The 21,983-nt window shown below is 47.5% G+C and overlaps 1 protein-coding gene across 1 annotated transcript in view; it reads right to left on the bottom strand.

Annotated features, from left to right (window-relative positions):
• LOC140380756 (NACHT, LRR and PYD domains-containing protein 3-like) overlaps positions 1-19,609 on the bottom strand; it is a 59,466-nt gene extending 39,857 nt beyond the window's left edge. Inside the window, exon 1 of the mRNA XM_072464656.1 lies at positions 19,328-19,609. Coding sequence (XP_072320757.1) covers positions 19,328-19,609 — 282 coding nt within the window. The remainder of the gene's footprint in view (positions 1-19,327) is intronic.
• Between the last annotated feature and the right edge of the window lie 2,374 nt (positions 19,610-21,983).

The raw sequence follows: 21,983 nt of genomic DNA on the forward strand, positions 1-21,983 counted from the left end.
GCAAATGAACACAAGTGTCAGTCAAATTTGCTGCGCCGCCGCACAGAGACCGTAGCACTTAGAATATAAATATGGATAACTTTTGATGCCGCGCTTGTGTGGATGATATTTCCCAAAGTGAAGCTTGATCGGGCTATTGCCCACGGAGGAGTTTGTTAAAGTGTGAAGCATGAATTTGAACATTTCAAAGATTTTGCGTTTTCCCATTTGTGACAGTATATTTGCAGCTCCACGGCACAGAGACCGTACCACTTAAAATCAAAATATGACTAACTTTTGATGCCCGCTTGTGTAGATGATTTTCCCCAAATATGAACTTGATCGGGCAATCGCCCTAGGAGGAGTTTGTTAAAGTGTGACGTGTGAAGCCTCGCGGGCCGCCGGCCTTCCGACTCTGCGCTTTCGACTTGATAAAGATGGCGCCCTTATTGTGTTGAATTAAAAAAGAACTTGACAGACGGCGACACAATTGACATGGCAAATCCAGTGCAAATGAACACAAATGTCGGTCAAATGTGCGGGTCCGCCACACAGAGACCGTGACACTTGGAATAAAAATATGGATAACTTTTGATGCCCCGCTTGTGTATATGATTTTCCTCAAATATGAGCTTGATCGAGCTATTGCCCTTAGAGGAGTTTGTTAAAGTGTGAAGCGTAAAAATGTGAACATTTCAGAGATTTTGCTGTTTTCCCATTTCTGACATATATTTGCGGGTCCGCCACACAGAGACCGTAGCACTTAGAATCAAAATATGGATAAGTTTTGATGCCCCGCTTGTGTAGATGATATTCTCCAAATATGAACTTGATCGGACAATCGCCCTAGGAGGAGTTCGTTAAAGTGTGAAGCGTAAAAATGTGGTGATTTGAGCGATTCTACGATTTTCCCATAAGGATAACATGGATGTTTCTGTCATCGCTACGGTTACGCCGTACAAAATATGACTTTGGCTCTCATACTTTTATGATCAGGATGGCAAATTAGAATTTTGTTCAAAATATCATGTCATTTGGAAAAACTCTATTGTTTATAGGCCACTCTGAAGGCCAAATAGTCAGAATTCTGGTAAACGTTTGCGGCTCCGTCGCACAGAGACCGTAAAAGCTATCCTTAAAATTTGGATAACTTTAGATGCCCCACTTGTCTAGAGGACGTACACCGATTTTGAGGTCGGTGGGCAAAACGCACTAGAAGGAGTTCGTTAAAGTGTGAAACAGAAAAATGTGGATATTCGAGAGATTTGGCGGTTTTCCCATAGGGATAACATGGGAGGTTTATGTCATCGCTACGACTACGCCGTAAAAATTAATCAATTTTTTGATCGGGACGCCAAAATAGAATTTTGGGTAAAGTTTAGAAAATTTTGGTAAAACTAATTTTTGACCTTCAATGTTAATTTAAAGGTCACTCTGTAGGGGGCGCTATCGCGCCCATTTCAATTTTGTCATCATAAACTGGTCCAAACTAGAAAGTTGAACAACTGATTCAAATTTGGTACTAATCGGACTTGTTTTGATCAAATGGGAACAATTTTTAGATCTGCAATATCCCAAAATAAGTTGTCCAACTTTGCGGCTGCGCCGCACACAGACCGTAAAAGGTATCTCAAAAATTTGGATAACTTTAGATTCCCCACTTGTCCAGAGGACGTCCGCCGATTTTGAAGTCGGTGGGCAAAACGCCCTAGGAGGAGTTCGTCAAAGTTTGACGTGAACCTAATGGCTAACACAGCGTGTTTTCATTTTCAAAGGAAGATGGCAGCCATAGGGTAAGTCTGGGGGCGTGGCCACAATAATATTTGTTTTTTGTCCTCACAAGAGGAATGCGTGTTCCGAATTTCGTAGCTTTACGACAAAGTTGACCTCGGGGCGTCTCCCATAGGCGCAATGTATTTTGACTTTTGTCGGTGGCGCTGTTGCGCCATTTTTTTAGGAAAAAAAAAATGGCCCAGAAAAAACTAAAATTTTCACCGATTCTGAATTTTGGGCAAAGTTTGGTGAGTTTTTGAGCATGTTCAGGGGGTCAAATTAGAGTTCAAAGCGATGAAGAACAAGAAAAATTAAAGCCGCAAGCGGCATCCAACGGCCCTCGTGGGCCGCCGGCCTTCCGACTCTGCGCTTTCGACTTGATAAAGATGGCGCCCTTATTGTGTTGAATTAAAAAAGAACTTGACAGACGGCGACACATTGGACATGGCCAATCCAGTGCAAATGAACACAAATGTCAGTCAAATTTGCTGCGCCGCCGCACAGAGACCGTGACACTTGGAATAAAAATATGGATAACTTTTGATGCCCCGCGTGTGTAGATGATATTTCCCAAAGTAAAGCTTGATCGAGCTATTGCCCACGGAGGAGTTCATTAAAGTGTGAAGCGTAAATGTGAACATTTCAAGGATTTGGCGTTTTTCCCATTTGTGACAGTATATTTGCAGCTCCACGGCACAGAGACCGTACCACTTAAAATCAAAATATGAATAACTTTTGATGCCCCGCTTGTGTAGATGATTTTCCCCAAATATGAGCTTGATCGGGCAATCGCCCTGGGAGGAGTTTGTTAAAGTATGAAGCGTAAATGTGAACATTTCAAGGATTTGGCGTTTTTCCCATTTGTGACATATATTTGCTGCTCCGCCGCACAGAGACCGTCGCACTTAGAATCAAAAGATGGATAATTTTTGATGCCCCACTTGTGTAGATGATTCTCCCCAAATATCAACTTGATCGGGCTTTCGCCCTAGGAGGAGTTTGTTAAAGTGTGAAGCGTAAAAATGTGGTCATTTTAGAGATTTTGCGGTTTCCCCATAGGGATATCATGGGATGTTTCTGTCATCGCTACGGCTACGCTTTACCAAATATGACTTTGGCTCTCATACTTGTATGATCAGGATGGCAAATTAGAATTTTGTGCAAAATGTCATGTCATTTGGAAAAACTCTTGTTTATAGGCCACTCTGAAGGCCAAATAGTCAGAATTCTTGGAAACGTTTGCGGCTCCGTCGCACAGAGACCGTAAAAGCTATCCTTAAAATTTGGATAACTTTAGATGCCCCACTTGTCTAGAGGACGTACACCGATTTTGAGGTTGGTGGGCAAAACGCACTAGGAGGAGTTTGTTAAAGTGTGAAGCGTAAAAATGTGGTCATTTTAGAGATTCCGCTGTTTTCCCATTTGTGACACATATTTGCGGGTCAGCCACACAGAGACCGTAGCACTTAGAACAAAAATATGGATAACTTTTGATGCCCCGCTTGTGTAGATGATTTTCCCCAAATATGAGTTTGATCAGACAATCGCCCTAGGAGGAGTTCGTTAAAGTGTGAAGCGTAAAAATGTGGTGATTTGAGCAATTTCGCGATTTTCCCATAAGGATATCATGGGATGTTTCTGTCATCGTTACGGTTACGCCGTACAAAATATGACTTTGGCTCTCATACTTTTATGATCAGGATGGCAAATTAGAATTTTGTGCAAAATATCATGTCATTTGGAAAAACTCTATTGTTTATAGGCCACTCTGAAGGCCAAATAGTCAGAAATCTGGGAAACGTTTGCGGCTCCGTCGCACAGAGACCGTAAAAGTTATCCTTAAAATTTGGATAACTTTAGATGCACCACTTGTCTAGAGGACGTACACCGATTTTGAGGTCGAAGGGCAAAACGCCCTAGGAGGAGTTTGTTAAAGTGTGAAACAGAAAAATGTGGATATTCGAGAGATTTAGCAATTTTCCCATAGGGATAACATGGGAGGTTCATGTCATGGCTACGGCTACGCCGTAAAAATTAAGGCATAAGTTTGATTGGCCTTTTGCTCCGGACCCCAAAATAGAATTTTGGGCAAAGTTTAGAACATTTGTGTAAAACCAGTTTTTGTCCATCAATGTTCACTCAAAGGCAACTCTGTAGGGGGCGCTATCGCGGCCATTTCAATTTTGTCATCCTAAACTGGTCCAAACTTGAAAGTTTAACAACTGATTCAAATTTGGTCCTAATCGGACTCGTTTTGATCAAATGGGAGCAATTTTTGGAATTGCAATATCTCAAAATAAGTTGTCCAACTTTGCGGCTGCGCCGCACACAGACCGTAAAAGGTATCCCAAAAATTTGGATAACTTTAGATGCCCCACTTGTCTAGAGGACGTACACCGATTTAGAAGTTGGTGGGCAAAACGCACTAGGAGGAGTTTGTTAAAGTGTAAAACATAAAAATGTGGTAATTTGAGAGATTTTGCTGTTTTCCCATTTGTGACATATATTTGCGGGTCCGCCACACAGAGACCGTAGCACTTAGAATCAAAATATGGATAACTTTTGATGCCTCGCTTGTGTAGATAATTTTCCCCAAATATGAACTTGATCGGACAATCGCCCTAGGAGGAGTTCGTTAAAGTGTGAAGCGTAAAAATGTAGTCATTTTAGAGATTCCGCTGTTTTCCCATTTGTGACATATATTTGCGAGTCCGCCACCAGAGACCGTAGCACTTAGAACAAAAATATGGATAACTTTTGATGCTCCGCTTGTGTAGATGATTTTCCCCAAATATGAGTTTGATCAAACAATCGCCCTAGGAGGAGTTCGTTAAAGTGTGAAACAGAAAAATGTGGATATTCGAGAGGTTTAGCAATTTTCCCATAGGGATAACATGGGAGGTTTATGTCATGGCTACGGCTACGCCATAAAAAATAAGGCATAAGTTTGATTGGCCTTTTGCTCGGGACCCCAAAATAGAATTTTGGGCAAAGTTTAGAACATTTGTGTAAAACCAGTTTTTGTCCATCAATGTTCACTCAAAGGCAACTCTGTAGGGGGCGCTATCGCGCCCATTTCAATTGTGTCATCCTAAACTGGTCCAAACTTGAAAGTTTAACAACTGATTCAAATTTGGTCCTAATCGGACTCGTTTTGATCAAATGGGAGCAATTTTTAGATCTGCAATATTCCAAAATAAGTTGTCCAACTTTGCGGCTGCGCCGCACACAGACCGTAAAAGGTATACCAAAAAATTTGATAACTTTAGATGCCCCACTTGTCCAGAGGACGTACGCCGATTTTGAAGTCGGTGGGCAAAACGCCCTAGGAGGAGTTCGTCAAAGTTTGACGTGAACAAAATGGCTAACACAGCATGTTTTCATGTTCAAAGGAAGATGGCGGCCATAGGGTAAGTCTGGGGGCGCGGCCACAAGAATATTTTTTTTTTGTCCTCAAGAGAGGAATGCGTGTCCCGAATTTCGTAGCTCTACGACAAAGTTGACTTCGGGGCGTCTCCCATAGGCGCAATGTATTTTGACTTTTGTCGGTGGCGCTGTCGCGCCATTTTTTGCCGAAAAAAAAAATGGCCCAGAAAAAACAAAATTTTTCGCCGATTCTGAATTTTGGGCAAAGTTTGGTGAGTTTTAGAGCATGTTCAGGGGGTCAAATTAGAGCTCAAAGCGCTGAAGAAGAACAATAAAAAAAATAAAAATAATTAAAGCCGCAAGCGGCATCCAACGGCCCTCGCGGGCCGCCGGCCTTCCGACTCTGCGCTTTCGACTTGATAAAGATGGCGCCCTTATTGTGTGTTGAATTAAAAAAGAACTTGACAGACGGGGACACATTGGACATGGCCAATCCAGTGCAAATCAACACAAGTGTCAGTCAAATTTGCTGCGCCGCTGCACAGAGACCGTAGCACTTGGAGTAAAAATATGGATAACTTTTGATGCCGCGCTTGTGTAGATGATATTTCCCAAAGTAAAGCTTGATCGAGCTATTGCCCACGAAGGAGTTTGTTAAAGTAAAAAGCGTAAATGTGAATATTTCAAAGAGTTGGCGTTTTCCCATTTGTGACAGTATATTTGCAACTCCACGGCACAGAGACCGTACCACTTAGAATCAAAATATGGATAACTTTTGATGCCTCGCTTGTGTAGATAATTTTCCCCAAATATGAACTTGATCGGACAATCGCCCTAGGAGGAGTTCGTTAAAGTGTGAAGCGTAAAAATGTAGTCATTTTAGAGATTCCGCTGTTTTCCCATTTGTGACATATATTTGCGAGTCCGCCACCAGAGACCGTAGCACTTAGAACAAAAATATGGATAACTTTTGATGCTCCGCTTGTGTAGATGATTTTCCCCAAATATGAGTTTGATCAAACAATCGCCCTAGGAGGAGTTCGTTAAAGTGTGAAACAGAAAAATGTGGATATTCGAGAGGTTTAGCAATTTTCCCATAAGGATAACATGGGAGGTTTATGTCATGGCTACGGCTACGCCGTAAAAAATAAGGTATAAGTTTGATTGGCCTTTTGCTCGGGACCCCAAAATAGAATTTTGGGCAAAGTTTAGAACATTTGTGTAAAACCAGTTTTTGTCCATCAATGTTCACTCAAAGGCAACTCTGTAGGGGGCGCTATCGCGTCCATTTCAATTGTGTCATCCTAAACTGGTCCAAACTTGAAAGTTTAACAACTGATTCAAATTTGGTCCTAATCGGACTCGTTTTGATCAAATGGGAGCAATTTTTAGATCTGCAATATTCCAAAATAAGTTGTCCAACTTTGCGGCTGCGCCGCACACAGACCGTAAAAGGTATACCAAAAAATTGGATAACTTTAGATGCCCCACTTGTCCAGAGGACGTACGCCGATTTTGAAGTCGGTGGGCAAAACGCCCTAGGAGGAGTTCGTCAAAGTTTGACATGAACAAAATGGCTAACACAGCGTGTTTTCATTTTCAAAGGAAGATGGCGGCCATAGGGTAAGTCTGGGGGCGTGGCCACAATAATATATTTTTTTTGTCTTCACTAGAGGAATGCGTGTCCCGAATTTCGTAGCTTTACGCCAAAGTTGACCTCGGGGCGTCTCCCATAGGCGCAATGTATTTTGACTTTTGTCGGTGGCGCTGTCGCGCCATTTTTTAACAAAAAAAAAATGGCCCAGAAAAAACAAAATTTTTCGCCGATTCTGAATTTTGGGCAAAGTTTGGTGAGTTTTTGAGCATGTTCAGGGGGTCAAAAAAAAGCTCAAAGCGCAGATGAAGAACAAAAAAAATTAAAGCCGCAAGCGGCATCCAACGGCCCTCGCGGGCCGCCGGCCTTCCGACTCTGCGCTTTCGACTTGATAAAGATGGCGCCCTTATTGTGTTGAATTAAAAAAGAACTTGACAGACGGCGACACATTGGACATGGCCAATCCAGTGCAAATGAACACAAATGTCAGTCAAATTTGCTGCGCCGCCGCACAGAGACCGTAGCACTTGGAATAAAAATATGGATAACTTTTGATGCCCCGCTTGTGTAGATGATATTTCCCAAAGTAAAGCTTGATCGGGCTATTGCCCACGGAGGAGTTTGTTAAAGTGTGAAGCGTAAAAATGTGGTCATTTTAGAGATTTCGCTGTTTTCCCATTTGTGACATCTATTTGCGGCTCCACGGCACAGAGACCGTAGTACTTAGAATCAAAATATGGACAACTTTTGATGCCCCGCTTGTGTAGATGATTCTCCCCAATATTAATTGATCGGGTATTCACCCTAGGAGGAGTTTGTTAAAGTGTGAAGTGTAAAAATGTGGTAATTTTAGAGATTTTGCGGTTTCCCCATAGGTATAACATGGGATGTTTCTGTCATCGCTACGGCTACGCTTTACCAAATATGACTTTGGTTCCCATACTTTTATTTTGGGGATGGCAAATGAGAATTGTGTGCAAAATGTCATGTCATTTGGAAAAACTCTTGTTTATAGGCCACTCTGAAGGCCAAATAGTCCAAATTCTGCGAAAAGTTTGCGGCTCAGCTGCACAGAGACCGTAAATGTTATCCATAAAATTTGAATAACTTTAGATGCCCCACTTGTCTAGGGGAGGTACACCGATTTTGAGATCGGTGGGCCAAACGCACTAGGAGGAGTTTGTTAAAGTGTGAAGCGTAAATGTGAACATTTCAAGGATTTGGCGTTTTTCCCATTTGTGACAGTATATTTGCAGCTCCACGGCACAGAGACCGTAGCACTTAAAATCAAAATATGGATAACTTTTGATGCCCCGTTTGTGTAGATGATTTCCCCAAATATGAACATGATAGGGTATTCGCCCTGGAAGGAGTTGGTTAAAGTGTGAAGCGTAAAAATGTGGTCATTTTAGAGATTTCGCTGTTTTCCCATTTGTGACATATATTTGCGGGTCCGCCACACAGAGACCGTAGCACTTAGAATCAAAATATGGATAAGTTTTGATGGCCCGCTTGTGTAGATGATTTTCCCCAAATATGAGTTTGATCGGACAATCGCCCTAGGAGGAGTTTGTTAAAGTGTGAAGCGTAAAAATGTGGTGATTTGAGCGATGTTGCGATTTTCCCATAAGGATAACATGGGATGTTTCTGTCATCGCTACGGTTACGCTGTACAAAATATGACTTTGGCTCTCATACTTGTATGATCAGGATGGCAAATTAGAATTTAGTGCAAAATGTCATGTCATTTGGAAAAACTCTGAAGGCCAAATAGTCAGAATTCTGGGAAACGTTTGCGGCTCCGTCGCACAGAGACCGTAAAAGTTATCCTTAAAATTTGGATAACTTTAGATGCACCACTTGTCTAGAGGACGTACACCGATTTTGAGGTTGGTGGGCAAAACGCACTAGGAGGACTTCGTTAAAGTGTAAAACATAAAAATGTGGTAATTTGAGAGATTTTGCTGTTTTCCCATAGGGATAACATGGGAGGTTTCTGTCATCGCTACGACTACGCCGTAAAAATTTAGGCATTTTTGTGATTGGCTTTTTTGATTGGGACGGCAAAATAGAATTTTGGGTAAAGTTTAGACAATTTTGGTAAAACTAATTTTTGACCTTCAATGTTAATTTAAAGGTCACTCTGTAGGGGGCGCTATCGCGGCCATTTCAATTTTGTCATCCTAAACTGGTCCAAACTAGAAAGTTTAACAACTGATTCAAATTTGGTCCTAATCGGACTGGTTTTGATCAAATGGGAGCAATTTTTAGATCAGCAATATCCCAAAATAAGTTGTCCAACTTTGTGACTGCGCCGCACACAGACCGTAAAAGGTAAACCAAAAAATTGGATAACTTTAGATGCCCCACTTGTCCAGAGGACGTACGCCGATTTTGAAGTTGGTGGGCAAAACGCCCTAGGAGGAGTTCGTCAAAGTTTGACGTGAACAAAATGGCTAACTCAGCGTGTTTTCATTTTCAAAGGAAGATGGTGGGCATAGGGTAAGTCTGGGGGCGTGGCCACAGTAATATTTTTTTTTGTCCTCACGAGAGGAATGCGTGTTCCGAATTTCGTAGCTCTACGACAAAGTTGACCTTGGGGCGTCTCCCATAGGCGCAATGTATTTTGACTTTTGTCGGTGGCGCTGTCGCGCCATTTTTTAACGAAAAAAAAAATGGCCCAGAAAAAATCTAATTTTTCGCCGATTCTGAATTTTGGGCAAAGTTTGGTGAGTTTTTGAGCATGTTCAGGGGGTCAAATTAGAGATCAAAGCGCAGATGAAGAACAAAAAAAAAAAATAATAATATTTTTAGCAAAAACAATATAGCCGTTTCCACATCGTTTCTACATCGTTTGAAAGCTCTAAGCCTTCCCCATGCCGCCATGGGGTGGAATCATCATTACGAGCGCTTACGCGCTCGTCACTCCCTATTCCGTCGGGATGCCCCGCCCACTCCCCATAGACTTCCATCGATTTGAGCAGATACAAGCATGGCCCATGCCTGCGGCATGGATTCTCGCGTACAGGACAATGCCAGGAGTATTTTTGGAGGAATACAACGCTTCGCGCTGCTGTTGTCAACAATTAGTGAATGGACTACGCCCATTCACTAATTGTTGACTATTTCTGTCATAGCAGGAGTAAGTATGCATAATCCATGCCGAACTTGCCAGGGGCGACGGGGTACCAAACATGCGGGCGCAGCCCGCAAGTTTGGTCAGACAGTTGCGGGAGCAATAGGCCCTCCGCCCTGCTGGGGCTCGGGCCTAAATATACACCACGCCCTTGATTTCATTACGGCCTCACTGACTCCCTGTGTCTGTGAGAGGAAGAGCGCACCCTGTGTCTGTGAGAGGAAGAGCGCCCCCTGTGTCTGTGAGAGGAAGAGCGCCCCCTGTGTCAGTGAGAGGAAGAGCACCCCCTGTGTCTATGAGAAGAAGAGCGCCCCCTGTGTACACTTTAATACACTAATATACTTTATTCATAATTATGATCAAGTTTTTTTTGGTTAAAATGTGTTTAAAACTTTCTGATGTGAAACAGAAATAATTGTTTGATTTGTCGAACACTAAAATAATCTGAGTTGCAGCTCGACAAAATAATATGAATAATAAAATGCTCATTGAAGTTAAATGTTTGTTGTAAATGTGTTTATGTTTGTGGTGAGACCAGACGAACAGGAGCACATGAAGCTCAAAGTGAAGTGTCCTCCAGGGGGCGCTGTGTCCTCGGCTCCACCAGAGACACTGAAGTGTTTGACCTCCACAGTCCAAACCCAGGAAACAGAGGCTGAAAATATGTTTTATACTCTAGGTTCTTTAAAGCAGCCACCTTTAGCTTTGATTACTGCTTTGCACACTACCATCTCCACTGTGGACTCCCTCCGTTTCCTCTGCACCACCATCACCAGGACCTCAAGTAGGAGCCACCATCAGCCCCAAGAAGACCCAGCAGAGGATGTACTTCCTGCAGCAGCTGAGGAAAGACAAGCTGCCAGTGCAGATGATGGTGCAGTTCTACACGGTCATCATTGAGTCCATCCTCACCTCCTCCATCACCTCCTCCATCACCGTTTGGTACGCTGGAGCCACAGCCAGGGACAAACAGAGACCACAGCGCCCTCTGCTGAGAAGGTGATCGGCTGCAGACTTCCATCTCTGCAGGACCTGTACGTCTCCAGGACTCTGGGACGAGCAGGTCGGATCACAGCTGATCGTTCTCACCCTGGACATGAACTATTTGAGCCCCTCCCCTCAGGCAGGAGGCCACTCCCCTCAGACATGAGGCCACTCCCCTCAGGCAAGAGGCTACGGCCCATCCGGACCAGACCCTCCCGCCACAGGAACAGTTTCTTTCCCTCTGCTGTTGGACTTATGAACACTTAACACCTGCCACTTTAACAATACTCACAGCTCACTTTCTGCACCATTTCCGACCAGCTGTAAATGTTTGTGTAAATATCTGTGTACATACTGAGACCAATTGTATTAGTACATTCTTAATTTATGCATGCTTATTTGATTCTATAGACATTGCTATTAGTATTATTTTATTATTCATTGTTTTGTGTTGCACCTTAACGCTGAAAGTTCCTGTTTGTGAACTGTGTTCGATGACAATGGCAATAAACCTTTTGTGATTCTGATTCTGATTCTGAATACAGAACACATTTGCTGTGGCCTAGTTTCAATAAGCTTCTGCAGTATTAAAAGATTTATTTCCATCCAGTGTTGCATTTTTCTTTATCAATTGATCTTATATTGAAAATGGGAGCGAGTGACCACTGCACAAAGCCAAGTGGTTACGGTCCTAAACATTCTCCTAGTTTGTTGATGCCACGGGCCCTGGTTCTGGGACTGTCCTGTCCCGCAATAAATGTTGGACTGAAATGAACAAAGCACGACAGACTGACATTGACATCCCACTCAATTTCAGAACTATGTACTTGGGCATCAGCTGCCCGACACAGTACATGGACCTTTGGAGCATCCTCCTGCCCGCAGGGAAAAGGCCATCACAAAGAAATGAATGACACAAACTGTTCCAACAATAAAGGACTGGAACAACCATTATCATTGACATGGAAAATTATCTTTTGTGTTTTCTCTGGTTCTGTTTCTTGTGTTAAATTCAGATGTATTTTATGTTTTAAAGAAGCATTCCCTCAATCCACGAGGACCTGCCTCCCTTATGTGGTCAAATACCAGGTTCCCATGAAGTAAAATCCTTTATTAGTAAATCAACAACATGATTTACAGTTCACGTGTGGGTCAAAGTATGCTCAGGTTAGAGTTTAGATTAAGGTGAGGCATGTCCTAGTAACCATGGTTAAGATTAGGATCGGCCTTTTCAAAACTGTGATATAAACTCCTTTTCTGTTGTTGTGGCAATGGTGTTGTCCTGTTTCAGATTTGTTTTAGCATTCTTTAGTGGTCCACAAGCAGCTGACCTCATGTTCCCCCTCAAATTATACTCTTGGTTTAGACCTGGTCAATGTCTTCCTCAAACCCTTAAGGTGTTACTCGGGATGCCATCAAAAGCCCCATGGGATCCTCCCCCGTTCCTTTCATCTCAGCAAATATGACCATTCTCAAAAACAAAGAACTCTGTTTCTACCACCAGGGAGTTCATTAGGGTGTGTTTTTATGACAAACCAAGACTCTGAAAGGTAGAATGTGTTTATCAACATACTTTCACCTCCTCTTTCTGGATAAAATCCTTCTTTTACCTTTGTTCACGGTCAGTGTCCCTCAGAGCGACCATGCATGCAAACTGTTCACTGCCTTCTTTTTCTTTTTCTCACTCCTGAGGACCTGTGGACCCAGATGCCCCTCTCCTGGTGAAGTGGTCCCTGCCCCGTATGGACGGTCCCTCATCTGCCTGAAGAGTGGCTCCAGCTCGACTCTGATGGTCCCTCATCTGCCTGAAGAGTGGGTCCAGCTCGGCTCTGATGGTCCCTCATCCGCCTGAAGAGTGGGTCCAGCTCGACTCTGATGGTCCCTCATCTGCCTGAAGAGTGGCTCCAGCTCCACTCTGATGGTCCCTCATCTGCCTGAAGAGTGGCTCCAGCTCGGCTCTGATGGTCCCTCATCTGCCTGAAGAGTGGCTCCAGCTCCAGTCTCCCTCGCGTCCGTCTGTGAGAGTCAGATCTCTCCTTCATCTGGAACTCCTCCAAGTTTCTACGTTTTCCCAAGGAGGTTTTTTGTAGTTTTTCCTGGCCGAGAAGGAGGGTCTAAGGACAGAGGACTCTGGGACATCGTCCCTCGCCACGACATACATTGTTGATTCATTTCTCACTGTCGCCCTCAGAGGCAACTGTTGTTGTGATTTTGGGCCTTACAAAAATAAATTGAATTGAATTGAATGTCAGAAGCTCGTGTCGACCTATAAAGACACCACGATTCACCTCATTCCAGAGTCCGCCTGAGCGCCGCCACACCACGTAATCCTTCTTCTGCTTGTAGTTAACACAAGGCTGCCGATCTCCAGACAAAATAAGTTCTACACAGACTAAAAGCTGTTTTCAGGTCCAGTGAATCGGTGCATTGTTGACTTGTTGGTCACATGAACATTGGACATTTTACACAAATCAATCTACTTTAGAGCATCTTTTAGCGGTGACACTTTTCCCTCGTTCTTCACTTGAGTAAACAGAGTTTACAGAGTTTACTCAAGTGAAGTGGATGTGCTGATCTGTGGCTAAAAGAGGCAAAAGTGGGCAGGGCGGAATAAGGTGAAAAGAGCATGGGATAAAATGTCAAAAAACGACGGTTACCATGGAAAACCACCATGTTTGTTGCTGGTGTGCTAAACGTCCATAGAGATCAATTAGCTGCATCCAGCCACACATAGTCTCAGAGTACATAGTGATGATGTGTGGAGCTGTAGTGCGGAGGAGCCTCCTCCTGCTCTGTTTCAGCACAAAAAGAGCCTCATTAAACTTTAATTGCAGCGCGGTGCTGAGTGCTGTGCCATCTACAGAAAGATGCTCCCTCCTCTTCTCCTTTCTGTGAGCGGTCTGCACATGGCTGAGCAGGTTCAAGACAAATCCTTTTGATGAGAATAAGGTGTTGATCTTCCTTCTATATTTCAGTTGTATAGATCCTCAGTTTACTCCTATCTCAAACTCTCTTGTACCTGCTATTGAAATAATACATGACTGCTATTATTACCATCTTCTGTATTTATACACAATTTTCTGTGTAGGTATTACTTGTATGTCTCGGAATATTGTATTATAAAACTATCAAAAGGTGAGGATTTTCGGGGAAACAGGGTAGAACAGGAAAATTGTGTTAATTATGTGTTTATTGTCATATGTAGGTTTTAGGATGTTTTATGCATCTTTGTGCTCTAGAACTCTGCAGTTCTAAAACAGCTGCAGTACATCCAGAACGCTGCTGCTCGGGTCCTGACTAGAACCAGGAAGTACCATCACATTAGTCCTGTTCTCAGGTCTCTGCACTGCCCCCTGTGGCTCAGAGAAGAGACTTTAAAGCAGCTCTGCTTGTGTACAAGTCTCTCCATGGCCTAGCACCAAAGTACATCTCAGACATGTTAGTGCCATATGAACCATCTCGGACTCTGAGGACCTCAGGGACCGGCCTCCTGCTGGTGCCAGAGTCAGGACTAAACATGGACCGGCCTCCTGCTGGTGCCAGAGTCAGGACTAAACATGGACCGGCCTCCTGCTGGTGCCAGAGTCAGGACTAAACATGGACCAGCCTCCTGCTGGTGCCAGAGTCAGGACTAAACATGGACCAGCCTCCTGCTGGTGCCCAGAGTCAGGACCAGACTTGGGGAATGTGCGTTCTAGTTTGGGGCAATGGGCTGGAATTGCCCTCCCGAGTAAGTAAGTAAGTAAGTAAATTTCATTTATATAGCACCTTTCACAGACAGAAGTCACAAAGTGCTTCTGGTCCAAGGACCTTAGTGAACGAGAGGGAGAGTACGGTTTTATCAGATTGCTGATGTACAGAGGGACCTGACCATTTAAAGCTCTAAAAGTTAAAACAAGAATTTTAAACTGTATCCGGTAGGAGATACAGTTGAGGTTGTGAGACAGGACCTAACCCTGGCGGTGTTTAAATCTTGACTAAAGACTGAAACACTTTTATCTGTTTTTTGCTATTTTAATGTGTTTTTATGTTTTTGATTGATTTGATTTCGTCCTATACTGTATTGTGTGTTCTTTGTAATGTAAAAAGAACTTTGATTTGCATTTTTGTACGAATTGTGCTCTAAAAATAAAATTGGATTGATTGAACCCCTGCTGACTGCCCATGGGGTCTGTTTGTGCCTCCATCAGCATCTGCTATGCTTCAGTGAGGTCATGGCTTCAAGGTCACCTTCCATCCTGGGGTCCACCGCACTCAGTTTCTCCTGGGGCCATTCATGACGTCTGACACCCATGAGTTTGTCTCAGCCTCAACACTATTTCGACTATTATTCACTGTTGTTCTAATTCAATCCCCTTTGTTTCTCTGCCAAACTCCCATCTGCCTTGGAGACGTCTAATCTCCTGATTCAGAAGGTTTTCCAGCTACATGGACTTCCTCTGGACATTGCCAGGGGTCCCCAGTGAGGGTTGTCTGCCGTCCCCTGGGTGCTACCGTTAGTTCATCCTCCCACCCTCAGATGAATTGCCAGAGAGAGCATGCAAACCAAGAACTTCAGGCTGCCGGATCCAGTTCTGGATCTAAGATTCTCACAATACCCTGGTCTCTGCTGCCACAGGTAAGTCACCGTTCAAGGAGTCTAGTGGCTACTAGTCACCCGGTTTCCCCACTCAGGACTGACCTCCATTCAAGGTCAACTAAGGAGAGCTTGCAGCTGGCAGACTGCTTGTGTTCCAATGACCTTCCTTTACGGTGTGAGTTCAAGAAACTCTCCCAGATACATTGGCTCTTTTGTCATAAATCCTGCAGTTGACAAAACTTAAGTTGCCCAGGTTTTTTATATATATATTTTTTTTAACTGACCTTGACATTTAAATGTGTTCTACTTAACTGTTGCTCCTCATCTTTCCAGGTCATTTTTGTGTCTCATGCTCCTGGTGTCGTCCTGCCCTTGGCGTCTCCTGCTCCTAGTGTCTTCCTGCCCTTGGTGTCTCCTGCTCCCGGTGTCGTCCTGCCCTTGGCGTCTCCTGTTAATGGTGTCGTCCTGCCCTTGGTGTCTCCTGCTCCTGGTGTCGTCTTGCCCTTGACGTCTCCTGTTCCTGGTGTCGTCCTGCTCTTGGTGTCTCCTGCTCCTGGTGTCTTCCTGCCCTTGGTGTCTCCTGCTCCCGGTGTCGTCCTGCCCTTGGCGTCTCCTGCTCCCGGTGTCGTCTTGCCCTTGGCGTCTCCTGCTCCTGGTTTCGTCCTGCTCTTGGCGTCTCCTGCTCCTGGTGTCGTCCTGCCCTTGGTGTCTCCTGCTCCCGGTGTCGTCTTGCCCTTGGCGTATCCTGCTCCTGGTGTCGTCCTGCCCTTGGCGTCTCCTGCTCCCGGTGTCGTCCTGCTCTTGGCGTCTCCTGCTCCTGGTGTCGTCCTGCCCTTGGCGTCTCCTGCTCCTGGTGTCATCCTGCCCTTGGTGTCTCCTGCTCCTGGTGTCGTCCTGCCCTTGGCGTCTCCTGCTCCTGGTGTCGTCCTGCTCTTGGTGTCTCCTGCTCCTGGTGTCGTCCTGCTCTTGGCGTCTCCTGCTCCTGGTGTCGTCCTGCCCTTGGCGTCTCCTGCTCCTGGTGTCGTCCTGCCCTTGGCGTCTCCTGCTCCTGGTGTCATCCTGCCCTTGGTGTCTCCTGCTCCTGGTGTCGTCCTGCCCTTGGCGTCTCCTGCTCCTGGTGTCGTCCTGCTCTTGGTGTCGCCTGCTCCTGGTGTCGTCCTGCTCTTGGCGTCTCCTGCTCCTGGTGTCGTCCTGCCCTTGGCGTCTCCTGCTCCTGGTGTCGTCCTGCTCTTGGTGTCTCCTGCTCCCGGTGTCGTCTTGCCCTTGGCGTCTCCTGCTCCCGGTGTCGTCCTGCTCTTGGCGTCTCCTGCTCCTGGTGTCGTCCTGCCCTTGGCGTCTCCTGCTCCTGGTGTCATCCTGCCCTTGGTGTCTCCTGCTCCTGGTGTCGTCCTGCCCTTGGCGTCTCCTGCTCCTGGTGTCGTCCTGCTCTTGGTGTCTCCTGCTCCTGGTGTCGTCCTGCCCTTGGCGTCTCCTGCTCCTGGTGTCATCCTGCCCTTGGTGTCTCCTGCTCCTGGTGTCGTCCTGCCCTTGGCGTCTCCTGCTCCTGGTGACGTCCTGCTCTTGGTGTCTCCTGCTCCTGGTGTCGTCCTGCTCTTGGCGTCTCCTGCTCCTGGTGTCGTCCTGCCCTTGGCGTCTCCTGCTCCTGGTGTCGTCCTGCCCTTGGCGTCTCCTGCTCCTGGTGTCATCCTGCCCTTGGTGTCTCCTGCTCCTGGTGTCGTCCTGCCCTTGGCGTCTCCTGCTCCTGGTGTCGTCCTGCTCTTGGTGTCGCCTGCTCCTGGTGTCGTCCTGCTCTTGGCGTCTCCTGCTCCTGGTGTCGTCCTGCCCTTGGCGTCTCCTGCTCCTGGTGTCGTCCTGCTCTTGGTGTCTCCTGCTCCCGGTGTCGTCTTGCCCTTGGCGTCTCCTGCTCCTGGTGTCGTCCTGCCCTTGGCGTCTCCTGCTCCTGGTGTCATCCTGCCCTTGGTGTCTCCTGCTCCTGGTGTCGTCCTGCCCTTGGCGTCTCCTGCTCCTGGTGTCGTCCTGCTCTTGGTGTCTCCTGCTCCTGGTGTCGTCCTGCCCTTGGCGTCTCCTGCTCCTGGTGTCGTCCTGCCCTTGGCGTCTCCTGTTACTGGTCTAGTCTTGCCCTTGGCGTCTCCTGCTCCCGGTGTCGTCCTGCCCTTGGTGTCTCCTGCTCCTGGTGTCGTCTTGCCCTTGACGTCTCCTGCTCCTGGTGTCGTCCTGCCCTTGGCGTCTCCTGCTCCTGGTGTCGTCTTGCCCTTTGTGTCTCCTGCTCCTGGTGTCGTCTTGCCCTTTGTGTCTCCTGCTCCTGGTGTCGTCTTGCCCTTGGCGTCTCCTGCTCCTGGTGTCGTCCTGCCCTTGGCGTCTCCTGCTCCTGGTGTCGTCCTGCCCTTGGCGTCTCCTGCTCCTGGTGTCGTCTTGCCCTTGGCGTCTCAGTCGGTCTGCTCTCTGCCTTCACTTCCTGCGACATTTCTCATTGTAAAATAAATAGTTAAACTTGCCTCAGTCTCTTACAATGGCGGATTTAATTTCCATGCTAAAGAGTTCAAATCAGTAGCGTCCAGTGACTTTTATGGATGGGCAGCAGAGGCCTATCCTACAGACCTCTCCTGTTAAAAATTGCTGGAATGATTGACTTGTCTCACTTCACAGATCAGTTCATTACACAAACTATTGCTTTATGTTATTACAATAATGACTGTATTTCTAACTAACTTCTAATGTCTCTAAAAGCTAGTTTTTAAGTCACTCGTGGAAACTTGGCGCTGGAGAAGCTGAGCACAGATGCAAACAGGCCTCACTAAAGACATGCTCGAGTCAGAGGGCAAAGACGACAATGAGAGGCTTTTATATTCTAATTTGCCACGCGCAACATAATTTAGCGGTAAAAACCCATTCTGACAAATTAAGTAATGATCCTCAAAAACTGTAGTAAATCAATTTACTTTGACTGACACCTCTGTTTGAATGTATTGAAATCCATTTGCATGTTCTCTGTTTACAGTCACATCCTTTTATAAAGCGCTTCTGTCTTGTATGAATATATAATCCCATTTGAATATTGAAAGCCTCCTGAACGCTCCTCCCGAACGCTCCTCCTGAACGCTCCTCCTGAACGCTCCTCCTGAACACTCCCTGAACGCTCCTCCTAAACGCTCCACCTGAACGCTCCTCCCGAACGCTCCTCCCGAACGCTCCTCCCGAACGCTCCTCCCGAACGCTCCTCCTGAGCGCTCCTCCTGAACGCTCCTCCCGAACGCTCCTCCCGAACACTCCTCCTGAACACTCCCTGAACGCTCCTCCTGAACGCACCTCCTGAACGCTCCTCCCGAACGCTCCTCCCGAACACTCCTCCTGAACACTCCCTGAACGCTCCTCCTAAACGCTCCACCTGAACGCTCCTCCCGAACGCTCCTCCTGAACACTCCCTGAACGCTCCACCTGAACGCTCCACCTGAACGCTCCTCCCGAACGCTCCTCCCGAACACTCCCTGAACGCTACTCCTGAACGCTCCTCCTAAACGCTCCTCCTGAACGCTCCTCCCGAACGCTCCTCCTAAACGCTCCTCCTGAACGCTCCTCCCGAACGCTCCTCCCGAACACTCCTCCCGAACACTCCTCCCGAACGCTCCTCCTGAACGCTCCTCCTGAACGAGCCGCTGCAGCTCTGTCACGTTCTGACATGTGATCATTCCAGTAAACAGCGTGGAAAGTGGGAGTGATCTAGGAACTGGTTTAGTTGAGACCAGGTTTAATCCAGATAGTGAGACACTGATGCACCACATCAACATTGGAACTAAACTTAACAACTGCACAAGGTTAAATATGTGTTTAAATGTGGATTTGTATTTGATAGTCCTGGTTAAATCTTGATTCAGTCTTTATCATTCTTACTTTTGTAACCCAACTGATGCTCTGTTACCTCTACGCTGCGTATTGGGTAAAGGAAGTGAGTGCAGGTCATGCCCGGGTGTCGTGCCCGGGTGTCGTGCCCGGGTGTCGTGCCCGGGTGTCGTGCCCGGGTATCGTGCCCGGGTGTCGTGCCCGGGTGTCGTGCCCGGGTGTCGTGCCCGGGTGTCGTGCCCGGGTGTCGTGCCCGGGTGTCGTGCCCGGGTGTCGTGCCCGGGTGTCGTGCCCGGGTGTCGTGCCCGGGTGGTGTCATGCCCGGGTGTCGTGCCCGGGTGGTGTTATGCCCGGGTGTCATGCCCGGGTGTCGTGCCCGGGTGTCGTGCCCTGATGGAGCGCTCGCAGTGGGGGACGGCTCATGCCTGGGTCACATTACAAGGCATCGTTTCCAAACTGCCACATCCATTAGCATGAATAATGGATAAAGCCACTGCTGGGCATTCAGTGTTTCCCAACCACAGGTACAGGGCCAGAGTACTACTGTGAGGGACCAGTGGCTACAATGTGATACGTGTCGCTCCTTTATGGGTGATAATTATAGACTGTGACATCATTACAACTTGTTTGGTTCCCGCGATCAACTGATCATCCAATAAAATATACAATAGAGGATAACTACTGCTTCAGCTGGATACTAAATACTTGGTCACAATTCCCAATATCTCAAATAGATAGCATACATTTGTTTATAAATCTGAATTTACACCACTATTTGATGTGTCAATACATTGGGTTTGGCTAATATTGCAGTATGCACTTGAATTATAATATTTTACTGACAGCAGCTGTTACTAACATTCTGTCCTAGAGTTGTTTTGCTAAGCATGATGTTTCGTGGGAAATGATTTTGTCTTTATAATTGCTTTTTGCCATATTGTTTTCACCTGTATTTGCATTTACCTTTGACTGTATTTATGAAAGTCGCACTGCTCTGGTGACACAGACCTGCCCCTCCTCTATGTCACCCTCAAATAGGAGCTCGTTATTCCATGTAAAAGTGAATACATTTAACATGGAAATTTGCTCTGACCCAACCCACGGACACTCCCACTGACACTCCCACAGACACTCCCACGGACACTCCCACTGACACTCCCACAGACACTCCCACTGACACTCCCACGGACACTCCCACTGACACTCCCACGGACACTCCCACGGCAGCTCCCACGGACACTCCCACGGACACTCCCACGGACACTCCCACTGACACTCCCACGGACACTCCCACGGACACTCCCACGGACACTCCCACTGACACTCCCACGGACACTCCCACTGACACTCCCACGGACACTCCCACTGACACTCCCACAGACACTCCCACTGACACTCCCACGGACACTCCCACGGACACTCCCACTGACACTCCCACTGACACTCCCACTGACACTCCCACGGACACTCCCACGGACACTCCCACTGACACTCCCACTGACACTCCCACTGAAACTCCCACGGACACTCCCACGGCAGCTCCCACGGACACTCCCACTGACACTCCCACGGACACTCCCACGGACACTCCCACTGACACTCCCACGGACACTCCCACTGACACTCCCACTGACACTCCCACGGACACTCCCACGGCAGCTCCCAAGGACACTCCCACGGACACTCCCACAGACACTCCCACTGACACTCCCACTGACACTCCCACGGCAGCTCCCACGGACACTCCCACTGACACTCCCACGGACACTCCCACTGACACTCCCACTGACACTCCCACGGACACTCCCACGGCAGCTCCCAAGGACACTCCCACGGACACTCCCACAGACACTCCCACTGACACTCCCACGGACACTCCCACGGACACTCCCACAGACACTCCCACTGACACTCCCACGGCAGCTCCCACGGACACTCCCACTGACACTCCCACGGACACTCCCACGGACACTCCCACTGACACTCCCACGGACACTCCCACGGCAGCTCCCAAGGACACTCCCACGGACACTCCCACAGACACTCCCACTGACACTCCCACTGACACTCCCACGGCAGCTCCCACGGACACTCCCACTGACACTCCCACGGACACTCCCACTGACACTCCCACTGACACTCCCACGGACACTCCCACGGCAGCTCCCAAGGACACTCCCACGGACACTCCCACAGACACTCCCACTGACACTCCCACGGACACTCCCACGGACACTCCCACAGACACTCCCACTGACACTCCCACGGACACTCCCACTGACACTCCCACGGACACTCCCACGGACACTCCCACGGACACTCCCACAGACACTCCCACGGACACTCCCACGGACACTCCCACGGCAGCTCCCAAGGACACTCCCACTGACACTCCCACGGACACTCCCACGGACACTCCCACGGCAGCTCCCACGGACACTCCCACGGACACTCCCACTGACACTCCCACGGACATTCCCACGGACACTCCCACTGACACTCCCACGGACACTCCCACGGACACTCCCACTGACACTCCCACGGACACTCCCACGGACACTCCCACGGCAGCTCCCACGGACACTCTCACGGACACTCCCAAGGACACTCTCACGGACACTCCCACGGACACTCCCACGGCAGCTCCCACGGCAGCTCCCACGGACACTCCCACGGACACTCCCACGGCAGCTCCCACGGACACTCCCACGGACACTCCCACGGCAGCTCCCGCA

The sequence above is a fragment of the Eucyclogobius newberryi genome, unplaced genomic scaffold (genome assembly GCF_026437365.1).
Source record: "Eucyclogobius newberryi isolate DKJ021-1_F unplaced genomic scaffold, fEucNew1.0.hap1 SCAF_5, whole genome shotgun sequence".
NCBI lineage: Eukaryota > Metazoa > Chordata > Actinopteri > Gobiiformes > Gobiidae > Eucyclogobius > Eucyclogobius newberryi.